The sequence below is a fragment of the Corylus avellana genome, chromosome ca8 (assembly GCF_901000735.1).
Source record: "Corylus avellana chromosome ca8, CavTom2PMs-1.0".
Taxonomy (NCBI): domain Eukaryota; kingdom Viridiplantae; phylum Streptophyta; class Magnoliopsida; order Fagales; family Betulaceae; genus Corylus; species Corylus avellana.
The window spans coordinates 22,622,941-22,645,751 of record NC_081548.1 but is presented as its reverse complement, the minus strand read 5'-3'; the positions used below and the strand labels follow the sequence as shown (position 1 = coordinate 22,645,751).

The 22,811-nt window shown below is 37.6% G+C and overlaps 3 protein-coding genes across 4 annotated transcripts; 2 read left to right on the top strand and 1 right to left on the bottom strand.

Moving 5' to 3' along the window:
* Window positions 1-3,922, top strand: LOC132189644 (ornithine transcarbamylase, chloroplastic). The gene is made up of 5 exons (XM_059604393.1): window positions 1-332; window positions 1,573-1,898; window positions 2,080-2,211; window positions 2,336-2,611; window positions 3,561-3,922. The coding sequence occupies exons 1-5, from the start codon at window positions 104-106 to the stop codon at window positions 3,741-3,743; spliced, it is 1,146 nt and encodes a 381-aa protein (XP_059460376.1). The 5' UTR covers window positions 1-103; the 3' UTR covers window positions 3,744-3,922.
* Window positions 3,923-4,500: 578 nt separating this feature from the next.
* LOC132189359 (auxilin-like protein 1) lies at window positions 4,501-12,480 on the bottom strand. 2 transcript variants are annotated; one of them, XM_059604070.1, is made up of 8 exons: window positions 11,885-12,480; window positions 6,939-10,992; window positions 6,768-6,846; window positions 6,540-6,637; window positions 6,390-6,455; window positions 6,208-6,297; window positions 5,429-5,605; window positions 4,501-4,889 (listed from the first exon to the last, which is right to left on the bottom strand). In XM_059604070.1, exons 1-8 carry the CDS (start codon window positions 12,247-12,249, stop codon window positions 4,854-4,856), a joined length of 4,965 nt encoding a protein of 1,654 aa, XP_059460053.1. In that variant the 5' UTR covers window positions 12,250-12,480; the 3' UTR covers window positions 4,501-4,853. The 2 variants fall into 2 exon arrangements, with proteins under 2 accessions (XP_059460053.1, XP_059460054.1); XM_059604071.1 differs by having other exon boundaries at window positions 6,939-10,989.
* A 4,914-nt stretch (window positions 12,481-17,394) lies between these two features.
* Window positions 17,395-22,432, top strand: LOC132189651 (uncharacterized membrane protein At4g09580). The gene is made up of 4 exons (XM_059604401.1): window positions 17,395-18,021; window positions 18,750-19,020; window positions 19,139-19,309; window positions 21,812-22,432. The coding sequence occupies exons 1-4, from the start codon at window positions 17,756-17,758 to the stop codon at window positions 21,941-21,943; spliced, it is 840 nt and encodes a 279-aa protein (XP_059460384.1). The 5' UTR covers window positions 17,395-17,755; the 3' UTR covers window positions 21,944-22,432.
* The last annotated feature ends 379 nt before the right edge of the window (window positions 22,433-22,811 follow it).

Below are 22,811 nucleotides of genomic sequence, written 5' to 3'. Positions count from 1 at the left end.
CCATTTGACGGAAATAACTATGTTGATCATCTAAATTCATGCCCTAAAAACAACAACTCTCTAAAAATCTCTCTTCAGTTGTAGCGTATCTCACACAGCAACAATGGCGGCAATCTCCGGTTACTCTTCTCCGATAGCGTCAGACAAGGCCTCTCTCTCATCCTCACGTTCGATTTCCTCCGGTCTCCATCTCCGGCAATCAACGCGGTTCCCCCGAAAATTTTCAGGAATTTCCGTGTCTTCTCCGGGGAGCTTTCCGGCTCTCCGGAGACGGTTCTCGTGTCAGGCCTCCTCCGCTACTTCGCCACCTTCGCCGTCCGTCAATGGCCAAGGTCAGTGCTTATCTTCAAATTTCTTTTTTTTTTTTTAATTTTTTTTAATTTTTTATGGCGTTGAATGCGAAATGTGGCAATAGGCGCGTGATTGGTTCATATGCCAATTTTTATACTATTACTAGATAAAATTATTTATTTAACTTTGGAATCCCAAACGATCCGATTCGGGTCGTTTTTTGTGATCATATGTTGAAATCTCTCTGTTTGGTTCCAATTCAATTGAGAATAGGATTTGGGGATTTGTTATTAATTGTATAATTTGGAAGTTGTAAAGATTCTGTGTTTTTAATATTTGCAATAGATAAAACTCGAATTATGGTTTAAGCATAGAGAGAGAAAAATCTTGGTGTTTTTGACAATGTAGGTCTACGTGTATCTCTGATTAGGGTTTTTCTGATTTTGAATTGACCACAATGGTGCGAATCGTGGAACAGTTTTGTGATCAGAATGTCTTATAGTGATTAATGAGATAGAAATCCTTTTGGCTTTTGTTATGTGAGTTGAGACTTGAGGCTTTCTTTTTTTGATAAATTACAGTTTGCTCCCAAACTACCGTCCTATTCTCAAGTTTGTCCTCTAAACTACAACTCGCTGCAACTCAGTCCTTTAAATGATTCAAGTTGCTCCTGGGTCAAAATTGACCGCTATTTGGGATGGAAAATGTTAACATATGCCTTGCAGGCTCGTCCTAGTTACTAAATTGCCCTCACTTGAGAAAAAAAGAAAAAGAAAAAAGACGGGTGGCTGCTTGGCCACCCCTCACCTGTATAGAGGGGGTGATCGCGTGACCATCCTCACCTATTTAGATGGAGTGGTCGCGCAACCACCCCATCTATTTAGTGGGGAGGCCGTGCAGCCACCCCCACCTTTACATTAGGGGTTGGGTGTGTGGCCACCCCTCACCTGTTCATAGGGGTGGTTCGACGGCTACCCCCATTTGTTCGAAGGGGTAGCTGCATAGCCACCCCTTGTTTAGGGCCACCCCCTTTGTTGTGGCAAGAGTGGCCGCACGACCACCCTTTGTTGCTTTTGTGTTAGTTCTTTTTAGGGCAATTTGGTAACACATACTTACGTGAAAGGCACGTGCTAACGTTTCCTATCCCGGCTATCCCCTCATTGTCTACTATCCTCTACTGAAAACTCATTTTCTTGCAAATCAAGTAACTGATCAACAATACTATATCTTAATTTTCTTCTGACCATTTCTTTTGGGTTCCTCATGTTATTGCAAAAGCAGATCTGAAGGATTTTCTGCACATTAGTGATTTTGACAAAGCCACTATTTTGAAGATCTTAGGCCGGGCTTTAGAAGTCAAGGCCTTGCTCAAATCAGGAGAGAGGACATTTCTCCCATTCAAGGGGAAGACAATGGCAATGATCTTTGCAAAGCCATCCATGAGAACACGGGTTTCTTTTGAGACTGGGTTTTTCTTGCTTGGAGGCCATGCAATATATTTGGGGCCTGATGATATTCAGATGGGTAAGCGGGAGGAAACTCGTGATGTCGCTCGTGTTTTGTCTGGCTATAATGACATTATCATGGCACGTGTCTTTGCTCATCAGGTATGCTGGTGAGTTTTTGTTTTTTTTTTTTTCCTTAAATGTTGGTAATTCCATCTAATAATTTGTTGGGTGTATCAGTTTCAACTTGTTTGTTTTAATGTTTTGGTTCCTTTTTTTTTTTTTTTTTAACAATTGGTCTTGCATATTTATTTGCAAATGCAATTACTTGTTCTGTTGGCAGGACATTCTTGACCTAGCTAAACATGCAACTGTCCCTGTCGTTAACGGCCTGACGGACTACAACCATCCTTGCCAGATAATGGCAGATGCCCTCACTATTATTGAACATATCGGCCAGTTGGAAGGAACCAAGGTGAGCCCATGATGCTGCCACTTTAATCCTTAAATATGCTATTACTTGTCTTGCGGCATTCTGAATATAATTTCTGGGTGTGTATTTCTAGTCTAACCTGACTTGAGAACAATGAAACATTCAGGTCGTCTATGTAGGAGATGGAAATAACATTGTGCACTCTTGGTTATTAATGGCAGCAGTTATCCCCTTCCATTTTGTTTGTGCATGTCCTAAAGGTTTTGAACCAGATGAGAAAACAGTTGAGAAGGCACGAAAGGCTGGAATCAGTAAGATCGAAATAACTAATGATCCAAAGGAAGCTGTTAGAGGAGCCGATGTTGTCTACTCAGATGTGTGGGCCAGCATGGGGCAAAAAGAGGAAGCTGCCCATCGACGTCAAGTGTTTCAAGGCTTTCAGGTACATGCTGTAATATAAGCTATTTGATATTGAACTCTGTGACCATTTAATTGTGACATATGAAATCTGTGACATGTTGAAAAATATTTTCAGATATATGCAATTTGAATCGAATTAGGGTAGTTCTTCATAAAGAAAAAAATAATATGTTTTTAAATTTAGAAGACAGGATACTGATTGAAGTAGCTTAAGGTAAATGAATAGATAACAGACATGTTTTCTTGTAGTTTGCTATAATTAATAATACAAGTTGATATTAGATCGACTTTCGTCTTCTAACAAGACCTGAAGTGCACCATGGCTCATTGGCTTGAGTCAAATTTATTAAGGAGCAGAGACACTTGGTTTTTTCTATCATTGTTTCTTATTAGTCACTTCATTAGTGATAGTTTATATTCTATATGTGCTGTGAAGTTTGTCAGAAATCTGATCAATACAAAATATCAGCTTATTGGCTGGGGGACTGGCCAAGCTGTAGGATTAGCGGTTCTACCATGTTGAAAATTTTTCATTACTTCCATATATTTTCTTCATGAAAAATGCAAGGAAGCCAGGCAGTGATAAATTTAGTTCTCTCCCCTTTATATATATGCTTTTCAGCCCTAAATTTGAAGCTGAAATCACCTATGCTTTTCAGACCACAAAAACAGGAAAGAAACGAAGGTTTTTCAATTTCCATAGCATTGAACTTTACTGCTGTGAACAAATTTTCTGTCGATGTAGGTGTATTTCAGCTGAAGAACTTTATATGCAACTTATTGCGAGTGACAATGGATGATTTTCACCATCATACCTCTTTTATCTTTCTTTGTTTGAATGTTAAACACAATGTATTGTATTTCAATTAAAGGATGACAGTATAGTTCCAGTTGTGTTCCATTAAATTGTTGTGCTGTAAATCCTCACATCAAACAATAATTAGATGTCTTTGCGTGCTATTTTATTGCAGGTGGACGAAAATCTTATGAAGTTGGCAGGCCCAAAGGCTTTCTTCATGCATTGTTTACCAGCAGAAAGAGGAGTGGAGGTGACTGATGGAGTTGTTGAAGCTCCAAATTCCATTGTTTTCCCACAAGCTGAGAATCGGATGCATGCACAGAATGCTATAATGCTTCATCTGCTTGGCTTGTAATTGCAAATTAGCCCCATTTGTTGAAGCGGCTAAACTATAAATTCGCAATCGTGTTTTCAGGTTGAATTTTGGGGGTTAAAACGTATTTCCAAAATGGTCTTTTGCTTTCTTCCAAAGCACTGTTCGAACGTTGGAACTTAAAAATAATATTGTGGTTTGCAGTTTGCACTGCACTTCAACTGGTGCTTATTTCGAAGGAACTTCTTTTTTTTTTTTTTTTGGTCTATCTCTTAAGCAATACAAAGGGAGGAAGCTAGGAGAGGGCTTAAAGGAAGTTTTAGTTTATTTGCATATTTTGAGATAAGAAAATGGCCAGATGGCCAAAGAGGTGGTTACGGCCACCTGAATTTTTTTATTTTTTTATAAAAAATAAAAAAATAAAAATTATGGGCAATATGAAAATTTTGAAATAATATTGGTCGAATTAAAAAAAAAATTGAAACTTTGTAGAGGTAAATTGTAAAAATTAAAACTTTGGTGTTTGAATTGAACAACGCTGTCAACTTTATGAAGGGAAATTGTAATTTTTCCTTGCTTTATATTTGAACTTCCAAAAATGTTCCGGAGCGCAAGGAAGGTCAAACATGACCTTCCTCAAATCTTCTTACATGTAGTAGGAAGGCCGTGCAAGTGAATTGAATGGAGAAGCCAATGTTGTCTAGTAGTGTGCGTTCCTTACATTTTTTTTTTTATTTTTTTTTTCAATTGCCTGTTTTCTTTCAGATTTTTTTTTTTTTTTTTTGGTCTATTTTAACGTCAACTGCTAACGGAGGGTATTATTTATGAGAGAGTGGTAATTGGAGGAGAATAAGTGTCACATTTTCAAATTTGATAGTTTTTGGTGCCAGAAGGATGATACTTGGGGAGCCATAGATTGGGGCTGAACTGACTCCTTCAATTTGGGGTGACTACGTTCCTGAGGCCTCCATCCTCGGGAAAAAGAAGAAGAAACGAATGATACTAGTTTTTCCTCAAAAGGACTTCTCAATTGATGCCATTTCATGGAGTTACATCTTTGTGGCCAGAATTTGTTCAAATGAGAAAAACTGCCTACAATTGGTTTTTTAATTGTATTGCTTGGTTATGAGACAAATAAGAAAAAAAAATTATTTACCGTTCTTCAGCATTGAACCTGTTCCAAGCCTCCTGGATATAGAAAAATCAAAAAAGAATATAGGTTAGCGAGATTTGAAAATGAAGACCAGGTTGAATAAGAAGACATATTTATTATTATTATTTTTAATAATTTTAAAAAACAATAAATAGAAGCCAATATCGTTTCTGTAATGTGAATATCATTGGGTCTTATAATCTGGCCAAACATTTATAAACGAGAAGAGAAAAGGCAGATCTTTGGACATTTGAGTCTTCTTACAGTTCACAGCACAGGGTCGTTTAAGTTCATAGTAACATGAGAAGTGATTTGCTATAACAGTAGAATAACGATTGCTGCACCATATTTAGTGGGGGGTGAAAGAAATCAAGGCATTAAATGGAATCCAGTTTGGGGTATCACTTCAGTTTTGACTTGCTGTAGAGTATTAGCGAATAAATATACAAATGATAACCTGCACATACTGCGCATTATGCTTGCAGTTTCTTCTCTACTTGAGTTTAATTTTTATGCTAACCCTAATCAAGTTCTTCCACTTAATTATAGTGCAAGAACAGTATCAGAAACGCACCTTTAGAAGATCAAAAACCTTTTCACACGTGTACTTTTGCTGAATGCTTGCACCCCGCTGTTGCAACTTGTCAGGATGAACAAAAAGAGTAGCTTTGCGGTAAGCTTTCTTTACAGCACTGGTCGTAATAATATCTGTTAGAGGAACTGGCTGCCAACCACTATCAGGCCCAAGGATCTGCCAGTACAAACATCCAGTTAAATCATACTGATTGAAGTGCTAGAGTTACTGCCAACAGAAGGCAGCTTGGAATTTAATTTACTCGTTATCAATGCAATTAAAGAAATTAGAACATAAAGAGTCAAGTGTTCACTATGAGAAATCAAACATATTGTTTTAAGCAAAATAGCACTCAGCTCTGTTAATGCATGATATACGATTTGTATAACCACAGAAGCATTTCCCTTTTGTTTTTGTTTTTTTCTTTATTTGGTGCTTAGGTAATCATTTCCAATCAAATACCAGGGATACTATGCATGGGAGTGTTAAATTTGCCATCCTACAGCATTGCTCAACATAAAAAATTGTCACAGCATTAAGAGAATACACAACAAAAATATAGGAGTACTTAGACAGGGAAAGGGTTTTACATATCAGGTAGACTTCGATATATTAAAGGCAGACAGTCAATTAGTCCACACCAAATATTACGATATCCTGCAAGGTGCAAGGTTTTTTCTTTTTCTTTTTCTTTTTGGTGTAAGATGTTACCAACATAGAAGTACAAAAGCATAGAGACAAATTTATAATAAAGCACAAGAAGAAAGGCTTGCACATACATATTGTAGCGTCGAAAGCAGTGCCCTCAAGTTCCCTTCCTTCCCACTTGACCACCTTTTAACATCAGCATCAAGTGCTTCTGCCAATCTCTGCCACAAATGAGATTCAGACAGTAAGACAAGCCTGCAAGTCATGGTTGTAATTGCAAGAATTTCTTTAACTCAATAGAACAGATCATTACATTTCTATCTGCTTGCTCCTTCTGTGCAAGAAAATCACGCATATTCTTCTCTGCAAGAGCTTTAGCCTGAAGGAACCATAGAAAGTATGAAGCAAACCTGTTTCATGCTAGATCTGTATATTTAAATCTAAACAAAAGCATGAAGCATACCGCACGCTCTACTATTCTTTGATGCCTCTCAGACCCAGCTTTACTCCTCTCAGCCGATTCGCCATTAGCTCCATCAAATTTCTCAGTAGAGTGGGGAGCTTCATCAAGCAAATATAATTTGTTCAGAAGTTGGGGAGCAGGAAGTACAGGTAAATCTTTATATCAAGTAACAAGTGAGACATTTATCAGATGCTATTTCAGGGTGGTAGCAGGTGAGGAGGCACTCACCACATGACATACCACCGGAACTTGAAGAATTGGGGTAAGTTGAATTGCTGGGAGGACATGAGCCTTTTTGCTGTGGATCCTGCATGAATTTCTATCTATTAATTTACCATGTCATTGGACAAGCTTCATGAGAAATAACAAGCGATACAGGATTTAACAGAGAAAACATACATGGGTTGAAAAGCTCTGCCTCCTTCCATCATCTCTGGAAGCACCAGAAAATTTCTCGGAAATTGCCCTTTCAAGAGCACGCTCTCGAGCCTCCGCTGTTGCTCTCTCTACAGCGGCACGTTCAGCTTTAAGTTTGGCTTCCATAGCAGACTTCTCAGCTGGCGACTTTTCATTAGCCTCTGCAGAAGTCTTCCCCAACTTTTCTCGAGCCTCTGCCATTACCCTTCGACGAGCTTCAACAGAGGCTCTCTCAGCAGCAGCCCTTTCTGCTCTTTCTCGGGCTTCAGCAAATGCTCTTTCACGAGCTTCACGGATGGCTCTTTCAACAACCATCTTCTCTCTTTCTCTTTCCCTTTCCCTCTTTTTCACTTCATCTATTTTTTTATACTGTTGCTTTTCCAACTCCACTTCCTTTTGCAGAGTATCATTGCTTTCCTTCTCTTCCATTGTCATGTTTGATTGATGATTCTGCTCATAGTTTTCTGTAGTCCGGGTTATTTTGATCTCCTCGGCTGTTTCCACACTTTCACCTTCCCCTTCAAACATGCTAGGAAGCTGAGCTGCTTTCACCTTGTTTCCACCATCAACCCATCTCTCCTCGTGAAAGGACATGGAGTCCTTCTGGTCTTCTTCCTGATCTGCAGCAACTTCAACTTCCTTGATGTTCTCATAGATTTTACCCAGTTCAGAATCCAATTCTTCAATGTTCCTTCCTAGATTGCACACTTCTTTGTGTTCTTCTGCATGTTGTTCATTTTGCTTTTGCCCAAAGCTCATTTCACTTTCAACGGAATCTACCCCATCCAAGTCAAAAGCAGTAGTCTCTATTGTATCTGCCATTTGACACTTCATCTCAGTGAGTCTAAAGGTATCTTGAGGAAAACCAACTGTTTCAAGTATTTCCTTATCTTCCATGTCGTTTGCCTTTTTAACTGCTTCTGATTCGTGCCCATTCTCTTTGTGTTCAAAGGAAGCTGTATTTACTTTCATTGTACTCCTGTTCTCTTCATGGGAAGATACCTCTAGAGTTGCTTCTGCATATTTATCGTTTTCTACATGTCTACTGGATTCCTGACTTTCACTTAGGTTCTCACTTTCATCCTGCTTACATCCATCATCAATGGTCTCAATATTGTTTTCATTATAAAGAGCTTCTTCGACCACTTTCACCGTCTTTTCATCTTTAACTGTTTCCAACTCTATTATTCCATTCTCCTCCTGTTCAATAGGAGCTTTATTTAGCTCAATTGTACTCCCATTCTTTACTTCAATTATGCTCCCATTCTCTTCATGGGCAGCTACCTCAAAAATAAATTCCACATATTCATCATTTTCTATATGTATACAGGCTTCCTGATTTTCACTTAGGTTCTCCCTTATGTCCTGCTTACATATGTCATCAGCAGCATTAAGATTGTTCTCATGATAAAGAGCTTCTTCAGCCACTTTCACCGTCTTTTCATCTTTAACTGGTTGCAACTCTTTTCCACTCTCCTCCTGTTTAATGGAATCCTGATTTACTTCAATTGTACTGCCATTCTTTTCATGTGCAGCTACCTCTAAAATTAATTCCACATCTTCATCATTTTCTATATGTCTACTGGCTTCTTGATTTTTGTTTGGGTTCTCACTTTCGTCCTGCTTACATTGATCATCAGCTATCTCAAGATTGTTCTTGTAATTAAGAGCTTCTTGGACCACTTCAAATTTCTTCTCATCTTCTGCACTCTGATCAATCTCTATTTGTGTTCTCTCAGTTTCTATCGATTCGTAAGTCTCCTTTTGTCTCTTATCTTTTTCTTCACTCTGATAAGCAGACCCTTTAAGTAACGTCTCATTTTCTCCAGCCTCTTGAGGCTTCTCATTTCCCTCCAACTCACCATTCTCTTTAAGACTCTTCCCATTTTCTTCCTCATCATGGAAGTCATTAAATCTCATCTCAATTCTTGGATGCTCATGAACTTTGTCTAACCTCTTTTCGGTTTCTTCCCCATAGTGCGCATCCTCTTGTTCTTCCTCCTCACAAGTCTCTTTTACTTTCTTCTCATTTTCTACCCATTCCTGAGCCTCCATCTGCCCCTTCATGTCTTCATTTTCCTCAAACCCTTGGGTCTCAATGTTTCCCTCATAATTTATTGGGTCCTGAAAATCTGTTAGTTTCTCTTCATATATTTCCTGTTCATGGATTGCTTTAACTTTCTTCTCAGAGTCTTCCTGCTCTCGAGCAACTCTTAATCTCTTCTCATTTTCTTCCTGATCATGAACCTGTTGAGCTGATTTTAATTCGCCTTCATGTTCTTCACTTTCAACTGCCCCTTTAACTGCATTTATTTTCCTCTTGATGTCATCCTGCTTATGAGCCTCTTTAATTGTATTTGTTCTCTCCCTAAATTCTTCTGTATTCTCAAAGCCTTCTTTCTTTATATTGTCTGCCTGCTCAAACTCTGACATTCTTACTTTTTGTATACCTCTCTTGACAAGTCCAAAGATTTGTTCCACTACATCCCGTACTTTTCCTGCTTCCTGCTTATGATCTGCTTGAGTTGATCTCAATACACTCTCACAAGTTTCTCCTAAAGCAGCTTTAGTGCCAAAAGGTTTCTCCCTGACTCCAAAGTCTGGAGTTAGGTGGCCTGCTGTCATCCCATTCTGCTCTCTCGTACCAGCGGAAACTTGCATAGGATCATCCTCTCTTTCACATATCTCTAAATCCTTCTTCTCGTTGGATCTGTTTGCCTTGTCCACTGCATCCCTCACTTTTGCCGCTTCCTGCATATGATCTGCTTGAGTTGATCTCAATACCCTCTCACAAGTTTCTCCTAAAGCTGCTTGAGTGCCAAAAGATTTCTCCCTGACTTCAAAGTCTGGAGTTAGGTGGCCTGCTCTCATCCCACTCTGCTCTCTCGTACCAGCAGAAACTTGCACTGGATCATCCTCACTTTCACATATCTCTAAATCCTTCTTCCCTTTGGATCTGTTTGCTTTGTTCCCTGCATCCCACACTTTTGCTGCTTCCTGCCTATGATCTGCTTGAGTTGATTTCAATTCCCTCTCACAAGCTTCTCGTAAAGCAGCTTTATTGCCAAAAGTTTTCTCCCCGACTCTGAAGTCTGGAGTTGGGTGGCCTGCTCTCATCCCATTCTGCTCTCTTGTACCAGCAGAAACTTGCAGTGGAGCATCCTCTTTTTCATATATCTCCGAATTATTTTTCGCTTTGGATCTGTTTACCTTGTCTGTTACTTTACCCTCCTTTCTCTGTTTATCTTTCAGGCCATGATTAGAGCTCAACTTCCCACAATTTTGAAGGCCTTCCTTCTTTCTGGCCATTGATTCTTTTACAATTTTCATACTTGCTTGAGCCTCCTCTATTGCCTTTTTCAAAGCAGCCACAGAGGCAGCAGCAAATGAATTTGCATCTACTTCCTCATCAAAGTATGGTGGTGAAGAAGCACATCCAGCACCTTCATTATCAATTCCAGAAACACCAAACTTAGAGGCCATTGAACTCTCAGAATCACCCTTGGTATTACATGAGTTGGGCAGTGGGCTTGAAGATGGCGAGACTTTCTTAGAATGTCCATGGCCATATTCATATGCACCAAATAACATATCAATTGAATCGGACCCACAGTAATCAGATTTATTTTGAAGTGCAACACCACCTTTAGACTTCTTTTTGCTAGCACCACCAGCAGAAAGATCTTTCACAGCTTTTGTGGAGCGCACGCCTTCAGTTACCCCTTCACTGGACTTTTTGGTAAGATAAGCATCATTTACTGCAGAAGATACTGGTTTATTGCTGCCGGTCATGTGCGATGGAGTGATTTCATCAATTAAACGCGTATAACCAGGAACAGCATGAAGCTGAGCTATGTGGGTTGTCCCATTGGTTCCATTTTTACCTCCTTGATTGATTTTATTGTATGACATGCTGAACTTCTTCGCACCATCAAATGACTCATAAGTTGCTTCATTTGAACACATCTGATTCTTTTCTTGACAATCAGAAGGATCTGCTCCTTCCAAAGGGGTTGCTCTTTCGCCTGGACCCCTACTTAATACCAAATAGATAAAACAACAACATAAGGTCGGTGCTCTACCTCTACATGTTAACTCATTTGTTAAGAGAACTATTTCATTCCTCTCAGTGCCATTGTGGACGAGAAGAAGAAGAAGAAAAAACCAAAGAATAAGAGGGGAAAAGGAGGTAGGCAGATTAGACTACTGAACCGTATATGTGCGAAAATTTACGACAACATCTAACAAAACAATCTATTATATGCATCCAAAAATTGTCAATCTCTTCAAGGGAAGAAATAAAAGGACCATATCAAACAAAATTCCTGCATTATGAATATTAAAAAAATCCACCACCAAATAAAATATGTAACTAAATAATCAGAAAGTATCAAAACAGGGCACTCCCACTCTACCAGTTTCTTGTACACCAATACAGCATCCATGCTATATCAACCAACCAATTAAGTTCATTGTTTCTTCTGGAGGTGGGATTTTCCATCACACCTGAAACTCCATTGATAAACAATAACAACTCTTATAAAGTCCCTCTTTTTTTCTTTTTTTCTTTTTTCCTCTTTTGTTTTGGTTTCCTCACTCATTCACATTACTCTGATCTTCCAGCGAACTGTATAAAAATTAGCTGAAACTCAAGTATTACTTAACTGCCAAAAATTACCTACTCCCCCATAACTCAAAACCCATTTACATGCTTCACTTAGTTAAGGAGATAACAGAGAAGAAATCAACGATAAAATTTTGAACTCTTAGAACTAATATTACCAAAACACTCATGTTAGAATAATATGTTTTTTACTTCTGCGTTCCAAATTTGCAAAACTATCATTTCAGACATTACTCAGCAACCAAACAGAGCTTTAGACAAAAAAAAAAGCCGTCTATAATAAGGCAAAGAGTGAGTTTGTTACCGCGCTTTCTCCGAAAAACCTTTCCTTTTCTTTGGCTCAGAGACGAGTTCCTCGTAAGATACCGCAAAATCTAATCCTCCAAAGCCACCGAAAACCGTTGAGTAATCGAGCTTGGAGCTCCGAACGTCGACCGAAATGCTTCGTCCATTCAACGCCGGAACGTCGAGAAAAGGAATCGTAGAGGCTCGCGAAGCTTCGGGGCCACCGAATATCTCGCCGTAGTCTTGAACCCGAGACGAAAAGCTCGGAGCCCTCAACTTCGACGACGGAGCAGATAAAACGCCGTCGTACACTGATTTTGACCTCAAGCTATGGCCGTTGGAGAGTTTCTTGGAGAGAGTAGCAGAGGAAACTTGGTACTCCATTATCCGCTTCTACCTAAAGCTCTACGCAGTTTGTTCCTCTTCTTCTTCTTCTTCTTCTCTTTGTTCTTCTTGCTCTGCAGAGCCCGACACAGAGAAGAAGAAAGAAAAGCGAGAAAATAAGTGTGAGAAAGAGAGAATTTTCCGAGAAAGTGAGGTAGAATGCGGTCTAACTGTCAAGCGCGTACGGTACTCCTCGCTGAATCGGCGATTTATCGTGGACCTTTGGAAGGAGGAAAAGCAAAAAATCGGCCGATGACCAACACGGGTGACCGGCTGAGCTGGTGAATGCGAGAGAGGTGAGCCTTCACCGCTCGCTTATTTCCAAATCAATTGGCTTCTCCGTTGTCGTGGAGTCCCTTCCGCGTCCGACCTGTCAACCAATGAGCGACATCGACGCCGCGTCATGTAAGGGTATTTTCGTCATTAACTAAAAGATTGCGAGACTCAGCCGAGGCTTCATCTGTGATGTGGCGCGCTGAGAGGCATTTGTTCCTACTCGCAACTGGCCTATTATTTTTGACAATTGACAAAATAGTCATAAACTTTGTTGTTTGTAATTCTTCTTTAGGTTTTAAGCCTTGAAAAGGTGATTATAATTTTTATTACGTGATAATTCACCTAATATTTACTATATTAATTATTAAATAATTAAATTGTACTAGTTCATTTATTTTATTTTATTTATATTTTTATGAAACGGCAACAATATTACGGTACGAAGTACGAGACACTAGTCTTAATTTATAGTCGTTTGTATAAACATGGAGATTCTTTTGTCGTTTGGTGAAGAAAGCAGAAAGCGGAAAGCAATTATTTGAGATTGAAACGTTCGAGATTTTTGAAACCCCGGGACGTTGAGAACTTAAGATGGGGAAGGGAAAGAGACGCTGCATATAAGACATACTCGACCGGGTAATTAGGTAGGGACCCCCACCCGGCCGAATGGGTAAGAGGGTACAACCCATGTGGTCCTATAACTGTTTTCTTTTGAGTTGGCAGGGTTGCATGCCATTTTGGGGGTCACACACGATACAGGCACATCTTCTTATATTTCATGCGCCACTATACTACTGATATGTTTCACACTTTTTGTGATCATGGGCTCCATTGGTAAAAAAAAAAAAAAAAAAAAAAAAATCTGATTTGTTTCGGGGTAATTTTTTAAACACGTCTTTTTTATAAAATAAAATGGGTTTAAAAACATTTTCATATAATCTAAGGAACAACTAGAAAGAAAGATACAACGAAAATGAGTCACAAAGGAATATAATGTGTAATAATGAAAGGTCGAGTGTGGGATTAAGATCGAATGCAATTATCTGTCCCATGTTACTTTTAATTTAAGCAGATAATTATGAGAGGGCCTTGTGAGGCTCATCTAACCAAACATGTGTTAGATAGCCCGAGACTAGTTCCAGTAAGTGGGGGCCCGAGCCCTCTTATAATTACTTGCCTAAAACTAAAAATGTGGAAAAACAGTGATAAATGATTAATAGGTAAGAAGTATATCAATATTTAAAATTACTTTTATATTTATCTCACATCAAAATACTTATTTAAATATTAAAAAATACCGTCTAAAAAATTACTAACAAACGTTCATTAATTATATAGATTGGGAAATTGTGGACTGTGCCGTGGCTTTAATCATAATAGAACAAATGTGATTGAATTATTAGTGGCTTTTTCCCTGTAATCATTATTTTGTGATCTAATTTCAGTTTCCAAAAAGACGTTAATATCAATCTTTAGGTATTAGACGACTCGGCGTTTTAAGCTTTAGATGGGACCCGCATAAATAATGCTGTCTCTTCCTTTTATAGCCACCCAAAATTATAAACAAAATTGTTAATTTGTTTTGAGAGTTTTTTTCTTTTTCTTTTTCTTTTCCATTAAGTAAAGAAAAGGAAAACGAAAGAGACCCTTTTTCTTTTAGATATGAAATCTGAAAATATGGTAAAGAATTATTAAAATCTACACAAACATGATAAAGTTGGCAGCCTTGTTGGCCATGTTATCTCTATCTCGTAAAAGAACTCATTCTTGAAGTTTTCTCTTATCCTACTAAATAATTTATATATACATGTAAATATATAATGTTATTCTAGCTATGAAGTGATTGTTCATAGAGGACCTACCATATTTTTTTTCTGTTAAAGAAAGGGCAAGCTCGTAAATATGTGGTGGTTACTGCTAGCCTCACCAACATGGAATGTCTGTTGAAGCAGGTGTGCAAAACCAACTAGTCAAAACTTTTATTCTTCCTTCCTTTTTCTTTTTGAGAGATTGGGGGAGGTTGTCAGGTTGGGACATCGTATCATGGGCTTGCTGAGATAAGTTGACAGTGATGCTTGTTAGGGCTTTAAGTCGAGTTGGACCATAAATGAATGAGCTCGTTTATTAAATGAGTTGGATTTTTTTTTTTAGTATATAATAGATATAATTTAAATTATTGTTATCATGAGTGTTAATATATATATATATATATTTGTGTCTATATTTGAGTGGGTTGAGAAATACTACATGCTCCACAAATATTATCTTTCCATCATTTAAAGTTGTCATGATGTGATCCCTTCAATAAAAGGACTCATTTTCATTCACCAAATATTATAAGAGAATTACATCACATCAGCTTTAAGAATATATTTATACATACTAGGGGTAAAAATGCGAATGCAGATAATAGCAATATTCATATTCGCATCTGCGTGGTTAATGCGAATATTATCTACTATCCACATTTGAGGTAATGAGCATTTTCATTCACTAATTATTGCTTCTAGTAAAAAATAAAAATAAAAAATAAAATTTATTTATACTTGAACACTATTATTAATATAACACTTGATAATCATTTTGTCAATAAATTTTCATCACACACACACACATATATATATATGGGGATGCAGACATTAGTTCTTGCTACCCACATCTGCATATGCGAATAGCGGATTGCGGACAGCGAATATGGACAATTATTATTCACTCACATTTTCACCACTAATACATACTATAAGATAAATATCTACACGCGAGACTATATTATTTAATATATTTTACATATCGCTTCAAAATTAATTTTTAAATAAATTTTTTGATAAAGATAATTTCTCGCTTAAGAAAAGCAAAATTGTCCCGAGCACTCGATCCTCGTAAGAAATGTAAGAGAGTAGAAATGGATTGAGGTGACTGAAAGGGAATCTTAGAAGACCTACATCAATTATAAACATGAAGAATTTAAGATCCAAAGCATAAAAGTAGAAGCCTATTTTCTGATTCTGCTTTTTGTCTTCGCTTTCCACTAGCCTATTGCTTTCCTTTGGTGACTACCAACTCGGCCAATTCATCATCAATATCAATAGCTTTTCTTTTCTTTTATTTATTTATTTTCTATTTTATTCAAAGAGGGAAAAATGATTATAAAGGGAGATTCTTTCCGCTTCTAAATCTTAAAGATGAAAGAATGGGAGAGTGAGTGTGAATGCTTCCAAACACTAGGTTCGAAGCAGCCCATTTGGTGATATAATGTGCACAAAAATTGACATCTCTTGAAACTTGCAAAGCTGTTCATTCCGAAAAGGAAAGGAGTTGAAGGTTGATGTGTGAAGACATGGGCAGAGGCCTATTCAGTGCTAAGGTGAGGAGAGTTGATGGCTAGAATTGTTGTCAAAGAGTCTCTTTCAATGACGAGATGGGAGATACCGTGGCTAGAAGAGTAATATTGGCTTCACCTTAGTTGGCCTCTATGAGGGGAAGACACTTGGAGTGTAACACATTTAGAGTGCTTAGTAAAAAAATCTAATCAATAGCCTTGTTGAAATAATGAAGATGTAGAAATATGAGCGGAAGCAAGAGAGAGAAATAATACAAAGAACTTTATAGGTGGTTTGATGTTAGATACTTAGGTCCACCACTCAAAATACCCTTAAGGGTTACATTGCACTTGTTAACTTTATTATTTATTATTATTATATATATATATTTTTTCCTTCTACAATACAAAATTCCATATTTATGGGGTAATGTTTAAATACAAGTATAATAATCAAATTCCCATAATTTGATTACAATCCCAATATTTGATTACAATTAGCCCATAAATAGAGAATATTTGATATCAACATAATTATGGAATATATGAAAAATATAATATATTTTTCATATATTCTAACAAGCCTTTATTTGAAAAAATTCCCTCTCTACCTGTCTCGTATTATTGAAAACCTTAGACATTGGTGCTATTTTTTTGAAACTTCGGTTAAAACTTTTTCTAAACATATGACTAAGACATTTCCCGCCAACATATGACTAAGACATTACCCTAACAACACACCTAACAATCCTCCGTGCCAACTCTTGTCACTCTTCTCTTCTTTGTTATATATGTATACTAAAACATATTATTAGTTAATTATATAATTATTGTGATTACAAAGGAAAACATTTACTAGAGAATATCATTGCAGTAGACGTGCTCTGATGATACTGGTGATTGAATACTGATTTTTGGAGAGGTTGGGCCCAAAAAAAACCCTGTTGATTTGTTCCATGCATTTGGGCTTTGAAATCCTAGCTTAACACACCGTCTCAATCTTCCAAAACTTTTAACTTATTTCTTCGAATTTTTTATCATTATTGTTTATCAAATTTTTATTAATTCAGTATTTATTATTTTTATTATATTTTAAAAATAATTATTCATAACAAATAAAAGAAATAAGGAAAAATTATAATAAAGCCTTTCTATGCAAAAAAGCCGATAAAAAAAAAATAGTAATTACTATACTCTATTTCACAAGTAGCTTTTGAATTTTTAAATTTATAAAACAAGATTTGATTAATGATCATGTGATCCCAGTAAAGTATTGTAGGATAGGAGTGTAGTATTTATTAACATTGCTAGCAAAATAATTGAATATAATTACAAATATGAATATTTCGTCATTATTGTATGGGGATGTTTTCACAGGAAAGTAAATATTTCTGCCAAAATCCAGAAAAAGAAAAAAAAAAATCTACCAAAAAATAGATCAAAATGTCTGGGTTCATCTCGTTACATGGATTTTGAGTTTTGAATATTTTGTTGGTGGATTCGCATATTTGGGCTTTTATCCGAAGATCTTGGTGGGTTTGTTCTGGCAAGAATTAAATAGAAAAAGAACATATTAATAAATTAAAATATAATTAAACCTCTCTCCCTCTTTCTTCTCTCCAAAGCGCATTGCTAGTAGTCGCTGCTCCGAAATTTCGTTCGCGATCCGCCATTACAATTTCTCTCTCTCTTTCTCTCTCTCTCTCGCTCACCTGTAACTCGCACGCAGCCAAACAGTACCAAAATTAGGGTTTTCTTTTTTGTTTTTCTTCTAGTAGTGAAATTGCAACATATGACGCTGATTTGATTGATGTGGTTCACCGGTTTTTCTCACGCCCAAACCTCACAGTCCTCCTCTCAGCCTACGTTGGTGCGGTTCGTGCAATTCGGAGGGCTGCGGTGAGGACGTCAATGGCAGCTCCTCGAAATCTGATAGGCGAGAGTGGGAGGTTGCTGAGGGACGAAGAGAGCGCGGTGGCGAAGGAGGACGACGATTCGCCCACCGGAAAGAGGCCCAAATTGGAGAGGTTCCCCTTCACTCGATGGGAGTTAGCCGGCGCTTTCGGTGTCTTCTTCGTCTTCTCTGCCGGCCTCTTCTGCATCTACTCCACCATGCCCGCCGCCGACTTCCGCAAGCTCAAGCTGCCTCGCACGCTTTCCGATCTCCGTTTACTCAAGTGCGTTCGCTTTCCGATTTGTTCCTTTCGTTTCTCGTTTGCTTTTCTTTTCGGCAATATTAGCTTTTTGTTTGGGTATTTGTGCTTTTTCTTCAACTTCTTGTTGGGTTCCACGTACTTCGCTTTGTTTACGAAATTGTTGTGAATTGTCATTGGATACAGTGAGGGAACATTGATTTAGTTATGCTTTAGTGAGCACATCATGAATCTGACCCTCGTGTGCGAAGAATGGGTTCTTAAACTTGATAAGTGGTATACGGTTCGTGCATATGGTGGTTAAAAAGTGGCCGATTTTTGTATGGGAACCCTATGGGGAATGCAAGGATATCACGGTGAAATGATTATCTCCATTTGTTTATTAAATTAGGTTACAGTGTCTTCTAATTACGTGGTGACTTTGGTGGTCGGAGTTTAATCGGGTTCTGGAGATATATCGTGTACATTTCTAAAAGGAGGTTCCTATGTGTAGATTTGTGTTGATTTTTACTTGGTGGCCATGATAAAGAGTTTGTGTTGGCATGAGAAATCATCCTTCCGTATGTCATGCAAATTTCATTTGTTTAGTTTCATTATTAATAGACACACGCCTGTATTTGTCTGTACGTGTTCAATGATTGATAGTGTTGGTTTGCTATATCATTCGAGTTTCTTTCTTTGCCTGAATGTTTTAACTGCGTCATGCTTTTCCTGAACGATAATTTTTTTATTTTTATTTTATTTTGCTTCAGAGATCATCTGGCATCATATGCTAAAGATTACCCAGCTCAATTCATTCTGGGTTACTGCTCCACTTACATCTTCATGCAGACATTTATGATTCCTGGAACAATTTTCATGTCTTTGCTAGCTGGAGCTCTTTTTGGTGTTATCAGAGGCCTTCTCTTAGTTGTTTTTAATGCTACAGCTGGAGCATCATCCTGCTTCTTTTTGTCTAAGTTAATTGGCAGGCCTTTAGTCAGTTGGTTGTGGCCTGAAAAGTTGAGATTTTTCCAAGCAGAGGTATATCTTGTTTTCTTTTGTTTGTTTTCTGTTAATTTGCCATATTTTAAAATTATTATTTATTTAACTCTTTTCCTGTACCATGCTACTGCATTAACCTGAATTTTCGTGGAATCAGATTGCTAAGCGCAGAGATAAGCTGCTGAATTACATGCTTTTTCTGAGGATAACTCCATCATTACCCAACCTATTCATTAATTTGGCATCTCCTATTGTTGATATACCGTTCCACATTTTCTTTTTTGCTACTTTGATTGGTCTTATTCCAGCATCCTATATCACAGTCAGAGTAAGTCCCCTGCGCCACCCTCTAATTTGGCAGTTATTATCTGAGCTGACTCGTATTATAATTTCTCTTCATTATTTAATTTATGGAACTTCTTAAGTTGCTATTGTATTTTGCTTCCCCCCCCCCCTCCTCTAATTTGGCAGTTATTATCTGAGCTGACTCATATTATAATTTCTCTTCATTATTTAATTTATGGAACTTCTTAAGTTGCTATTGTATTTTGCTTTCCCCCCCGTGTTGTTTGTTCCTTTCCAGTTGGCCTCATAGTCATAGCACTATTACAGTAATGTTTGACATATCAGTTAGATTAAAAAGAATACATTTACAAATGGTTACTGCTTATGAATGTTATAAGAAAACTTTTGCTGCATCTCCTGGTTAGGTCACGTTTTTATAGATTTATAGATATAGACATGATCTGGTCGTGGCATGAGAAATTATCTGTTTTTGTTTTGTATGTGTCGTCTAAAGTTGAGTGGGTGCTTTTATACACATGGTGGTCCAGACTTCTCTATTGTCTAAGGTGTCTTTCTGAATTTAGACTCTAGTTTTGATTAAGATGTCTTTTAGTGGATGATTTGTCGTCTCAAAAATAGGATTTACCTAACAAGTGCTGAATTTGCAAAGCTGGACTATAGGGGAGTTAATAATATTCCTTGTCATTGTCTAAAGTTGAGTGGGTACTTTTATGCACATGGTTGTCTAGACTTCTCTATTGGAGACGAGTTCAAGATCCATTTAGTTAGTTGGTAGAAGATTTGTTTTCCAATGTCTTATGGTGGTTTGGGGGTGAGAAACCTGGTTCAGTTTAACCGTGCTCTTTTGGAAAATTGTTGTGGCGGTATATTACAAAGATGGATGCTTTTTTGAGGTTGGTGGTGTATGATAGCATGGGGGGAGGTTGGTGTTTTAAGGAGGTAGTAAGATTCCTTCGAGTGGGAGTGTGGAGATATATTAGGAGAGGGTGGGGAGCCTTTTCTCGATTTGTTAGATATGAGGTGAGAGATGGGTTAATGATCTGTCATGATTTGTGGTGTGGAGATTAGCTCCTGTCATGATTTGTGGTGTGGAGATCAGCTCCTTAAGGATACTTTTTCGGAATTATTTAGTATTGCTAGATGCATGTAAATACCCATTTAATATTAAAGCTCTCCAAGGTAAATGGTAGTGGAAATCTGGAAAGTACTGGTATTATGTATGTTGTGTGACTTGTGTCTAATTGGCTGAACATTTCGATATCACATTGGGTTGCAAGGAAACCCAAAACTATCTTAGTTGGACTTTATCCAAGAATAATATTTTTAGTACACTAACTCCCTCCAACTATTACCTCAATTGCAATGTGCATCCCAAACTAAAAAAGTTGTAGTTGATCCCTCAAACTATTAGCCCCTTTCACTTAACCCCTTGCCGTTAGGATTTTTGGTTAACTTGGACATCAAATGCATGAATGTCTATTATACCCTTGGTGAGGTGTAAAAATACCAAATTAGCTCTAGAATGTATGAAAATACCAAAATGTCTTTAAAACAAAAGGGTCGTCGGTCCTCTCCATACAGACCGACAGCTGGGTCTCCTTGATGGAGACCCACATTTTACAAGGGTATTATGGTTGGGGTTTTTTTTGGTGAGATTTAATGAAAAATCTTAAGTGAGGGGGTTGAGTGAAGGGGGCAAATAGTTTTGGGGGGACATTGTAACTTTTTTAAAGTTGGGGGACACATTGCAATTAAGGTGATAGTTGGGGGGTGGGGTGGGGGCGGGGTTGTTAAGTATAGTTTCCCCTAACATTTAGGAATGGTGTTAGCCATTAGGGGAGTAGTTTGTGGTTTTGTGTGAATATTCTTCCTGCCTGTAATTTTATTGTTAGGTTTGCCTCCTTGTTTTCCAAATAGCTTTCAAAAAACTGCCCTTAAGTATGATATATTTGTCTATCTTGATTAAATGTGGCATTGACCACTTCTTTCTGGAAGAGTGTGCTTGCTAGATTGGTTGACCAATTTGAGCTTTGCCTTTCTCTTTCAATAAATTATTGGGGATTACTCCATTGCTGCTAGGTTTTCTCAGCTGATCAAGATAGCAAAAGAGTGCTTTTGCTTCTCATATTACCCTCTTTTGACCCGCACTCATTAAAATCATGAATGGGATAGAGGACATTACATTCAATTGAAACTTTGCTTTTGCTTTTGTGTGGTCTCATAGCAAGGAAGTAATGGTTTATGCAATTTGAAGGTTTTTTTTTTTTTTTTGGCCTCCCAATGCACATTGTCCGTTTCTTTTTTATGGATCATTGGATAACCAATGAAGTTACTATGAGAATTTCGTAAAGGATCTTCATGGAATTTGTCTTTGTTAGCTTTGTATGGTGCACGGACTCAGTAGATTCTGTACATATTGTCCAAATTCTTTTTCTAGATTAAAGCATTTACATATAATAAGTTCCTTTTCTGTGGTTTTGTCATTTTACTACCTCACTGTTGCTGTTGATTTTGTTTTATATAGGCTGGCCTTGCTCTTGGGGATCTCAAGTCAGTCAAGGATCTATATGATTTCAAAACTTTGTCTGTTCTTTTTCTAATTGGTTTTGTCTCCATTTGCCCTACCCTTCTGAAGAAGAAGAAAATCTATGAATGAAGGTTCCATTAACCAGGCCCTTTGCATTGTCTGATCGAGGTTTGAAGAGGAAGCAAACCTGAGAATATTGGTGGAGCCCCTCCCATCTTCCCGTTGAAGGCAGCTTACTCAGTGTCTAGATTAAATTGTGAACACTCTAGCAATGAATTATGATTCAATAACTTATTAATTGAATGTTAAATGAAACTGGAATATGGCATAGGCTCCCCAGTCCTTTTTTTTCCCACTGAATTAGTCATTGTGGAGTCATTTGAGGTATGGAAAGATGTGCAAAATGGTGTTATAATGCTTGTGCACATCTAATTTCCACCAAAGATAGGAATTGACATGGCCTTGTAGCATTGGTCTACTTTTCTATAACAAATACTAAAGCTTACAGTTAGTCAATCAAACAGTTGAATGTGAAGTGGAATTGCCACTTAAAATTTCTGGAATGGATCTTCGGTTTACTTTTTATTTAATTATTGGGGAACTATATTTACTCTTTAACTAACATCATTTTTGTCATGTCGGTCTTCCGAGTTACATTTGGGATTGTAATATCTCCCTTTCTTGACCCAAAAGGACAAGAATATCATTTATTAAGATAAGAAGTTTTAAAAAGTAAGTAATTTTTTTAATCTTGTGTAGGGTATTTTTGTTATTTTGAAGTCATGGATTTAAGTGTGATATTTCATCCACGATTTTATAAGGCTTATGCTCATAAAAGTAGGCATATTAACATCCATTCTAATTCGGCTGTGGATGAGATTGGAATCTATTGCAGGAGTTGCATGGAAACTGTGGGTCATTTCTGTTTTGCACGTCCTTTGACAAAGGGCTCAATTGGGGCATGACAGTGGCGTTCGGCAACCGGTTTGTTGCCCAC

Excerpts from the sequence above, each read along its gene's own strand:
- LOC132189651 (XM_059604401.1), top strand. The coding sequence starts at position 17,756 with ATGGCAGCTCCTCGAAATCTGATAGGCGAGAGTGGGAGGTTGCTGAGG. Across the intron at positions 18,022-18,749 it reads TCCGATCTCCGTTTACTCAA|AGATCATCTGGCATCATATG; the intron begins GTGCGTTCGCTT and ends ATTTTGCTTCAG. Across the intron at positions 19,310-21,811 it reads CATCCTATATCACAGTCAGA|GCTGGCCTTGCTCTTGGGGA; the intron begins GTAAGTCCCCTG and ends TGTTTTATATAG.
- LOC132189359 (XM_059604070.1), bottom strand. The coding sequence starts at position 12,249 with ATGGAGTACCAAGTTTCCTCTGCTACTCTCTCCAAGAAACTCTCCAAC. Across the intron at positions 10,993-11,884 it reads GGTTTTTCGGAGAAAGCGCG|TAGGGGTCCAGGCGAAAGAG; the intron begins GTAACAAACTCA and ends TTTGGTATTAAG. Across the intron at positions 6,638-6,767 it reads TTCCGGTGGTATGTCATGTG|CTCCCCACTCTACTGAGAAA; the intron begins GTGAGTGCCTCC and ends TGCTTGATGAAG.
- LOC132189644 (XM_059604393.1), top strand. The coding sequence starts at position 104 with ATGGCGGCAATCTCCGGTTACTCTTCTCCGATAGCGTCAGACAAGGCC. Across the intron at positions 333-1,572 it reads GCCGTCCGTCAATGGCCAAG|ATCTGAAGGATTTTCTGCAC; the intron begins GTCAGTGCTTAT and ends TTGCAAAAGCAG. Across the intron at positions 1,899-2,079 it reads CACGTGTCTTTGCTCATCAG|GACATTCTTGACCTAGCTAA; the intron begins GTATGCTGGTGA and ends TTCTGTTGGCAG.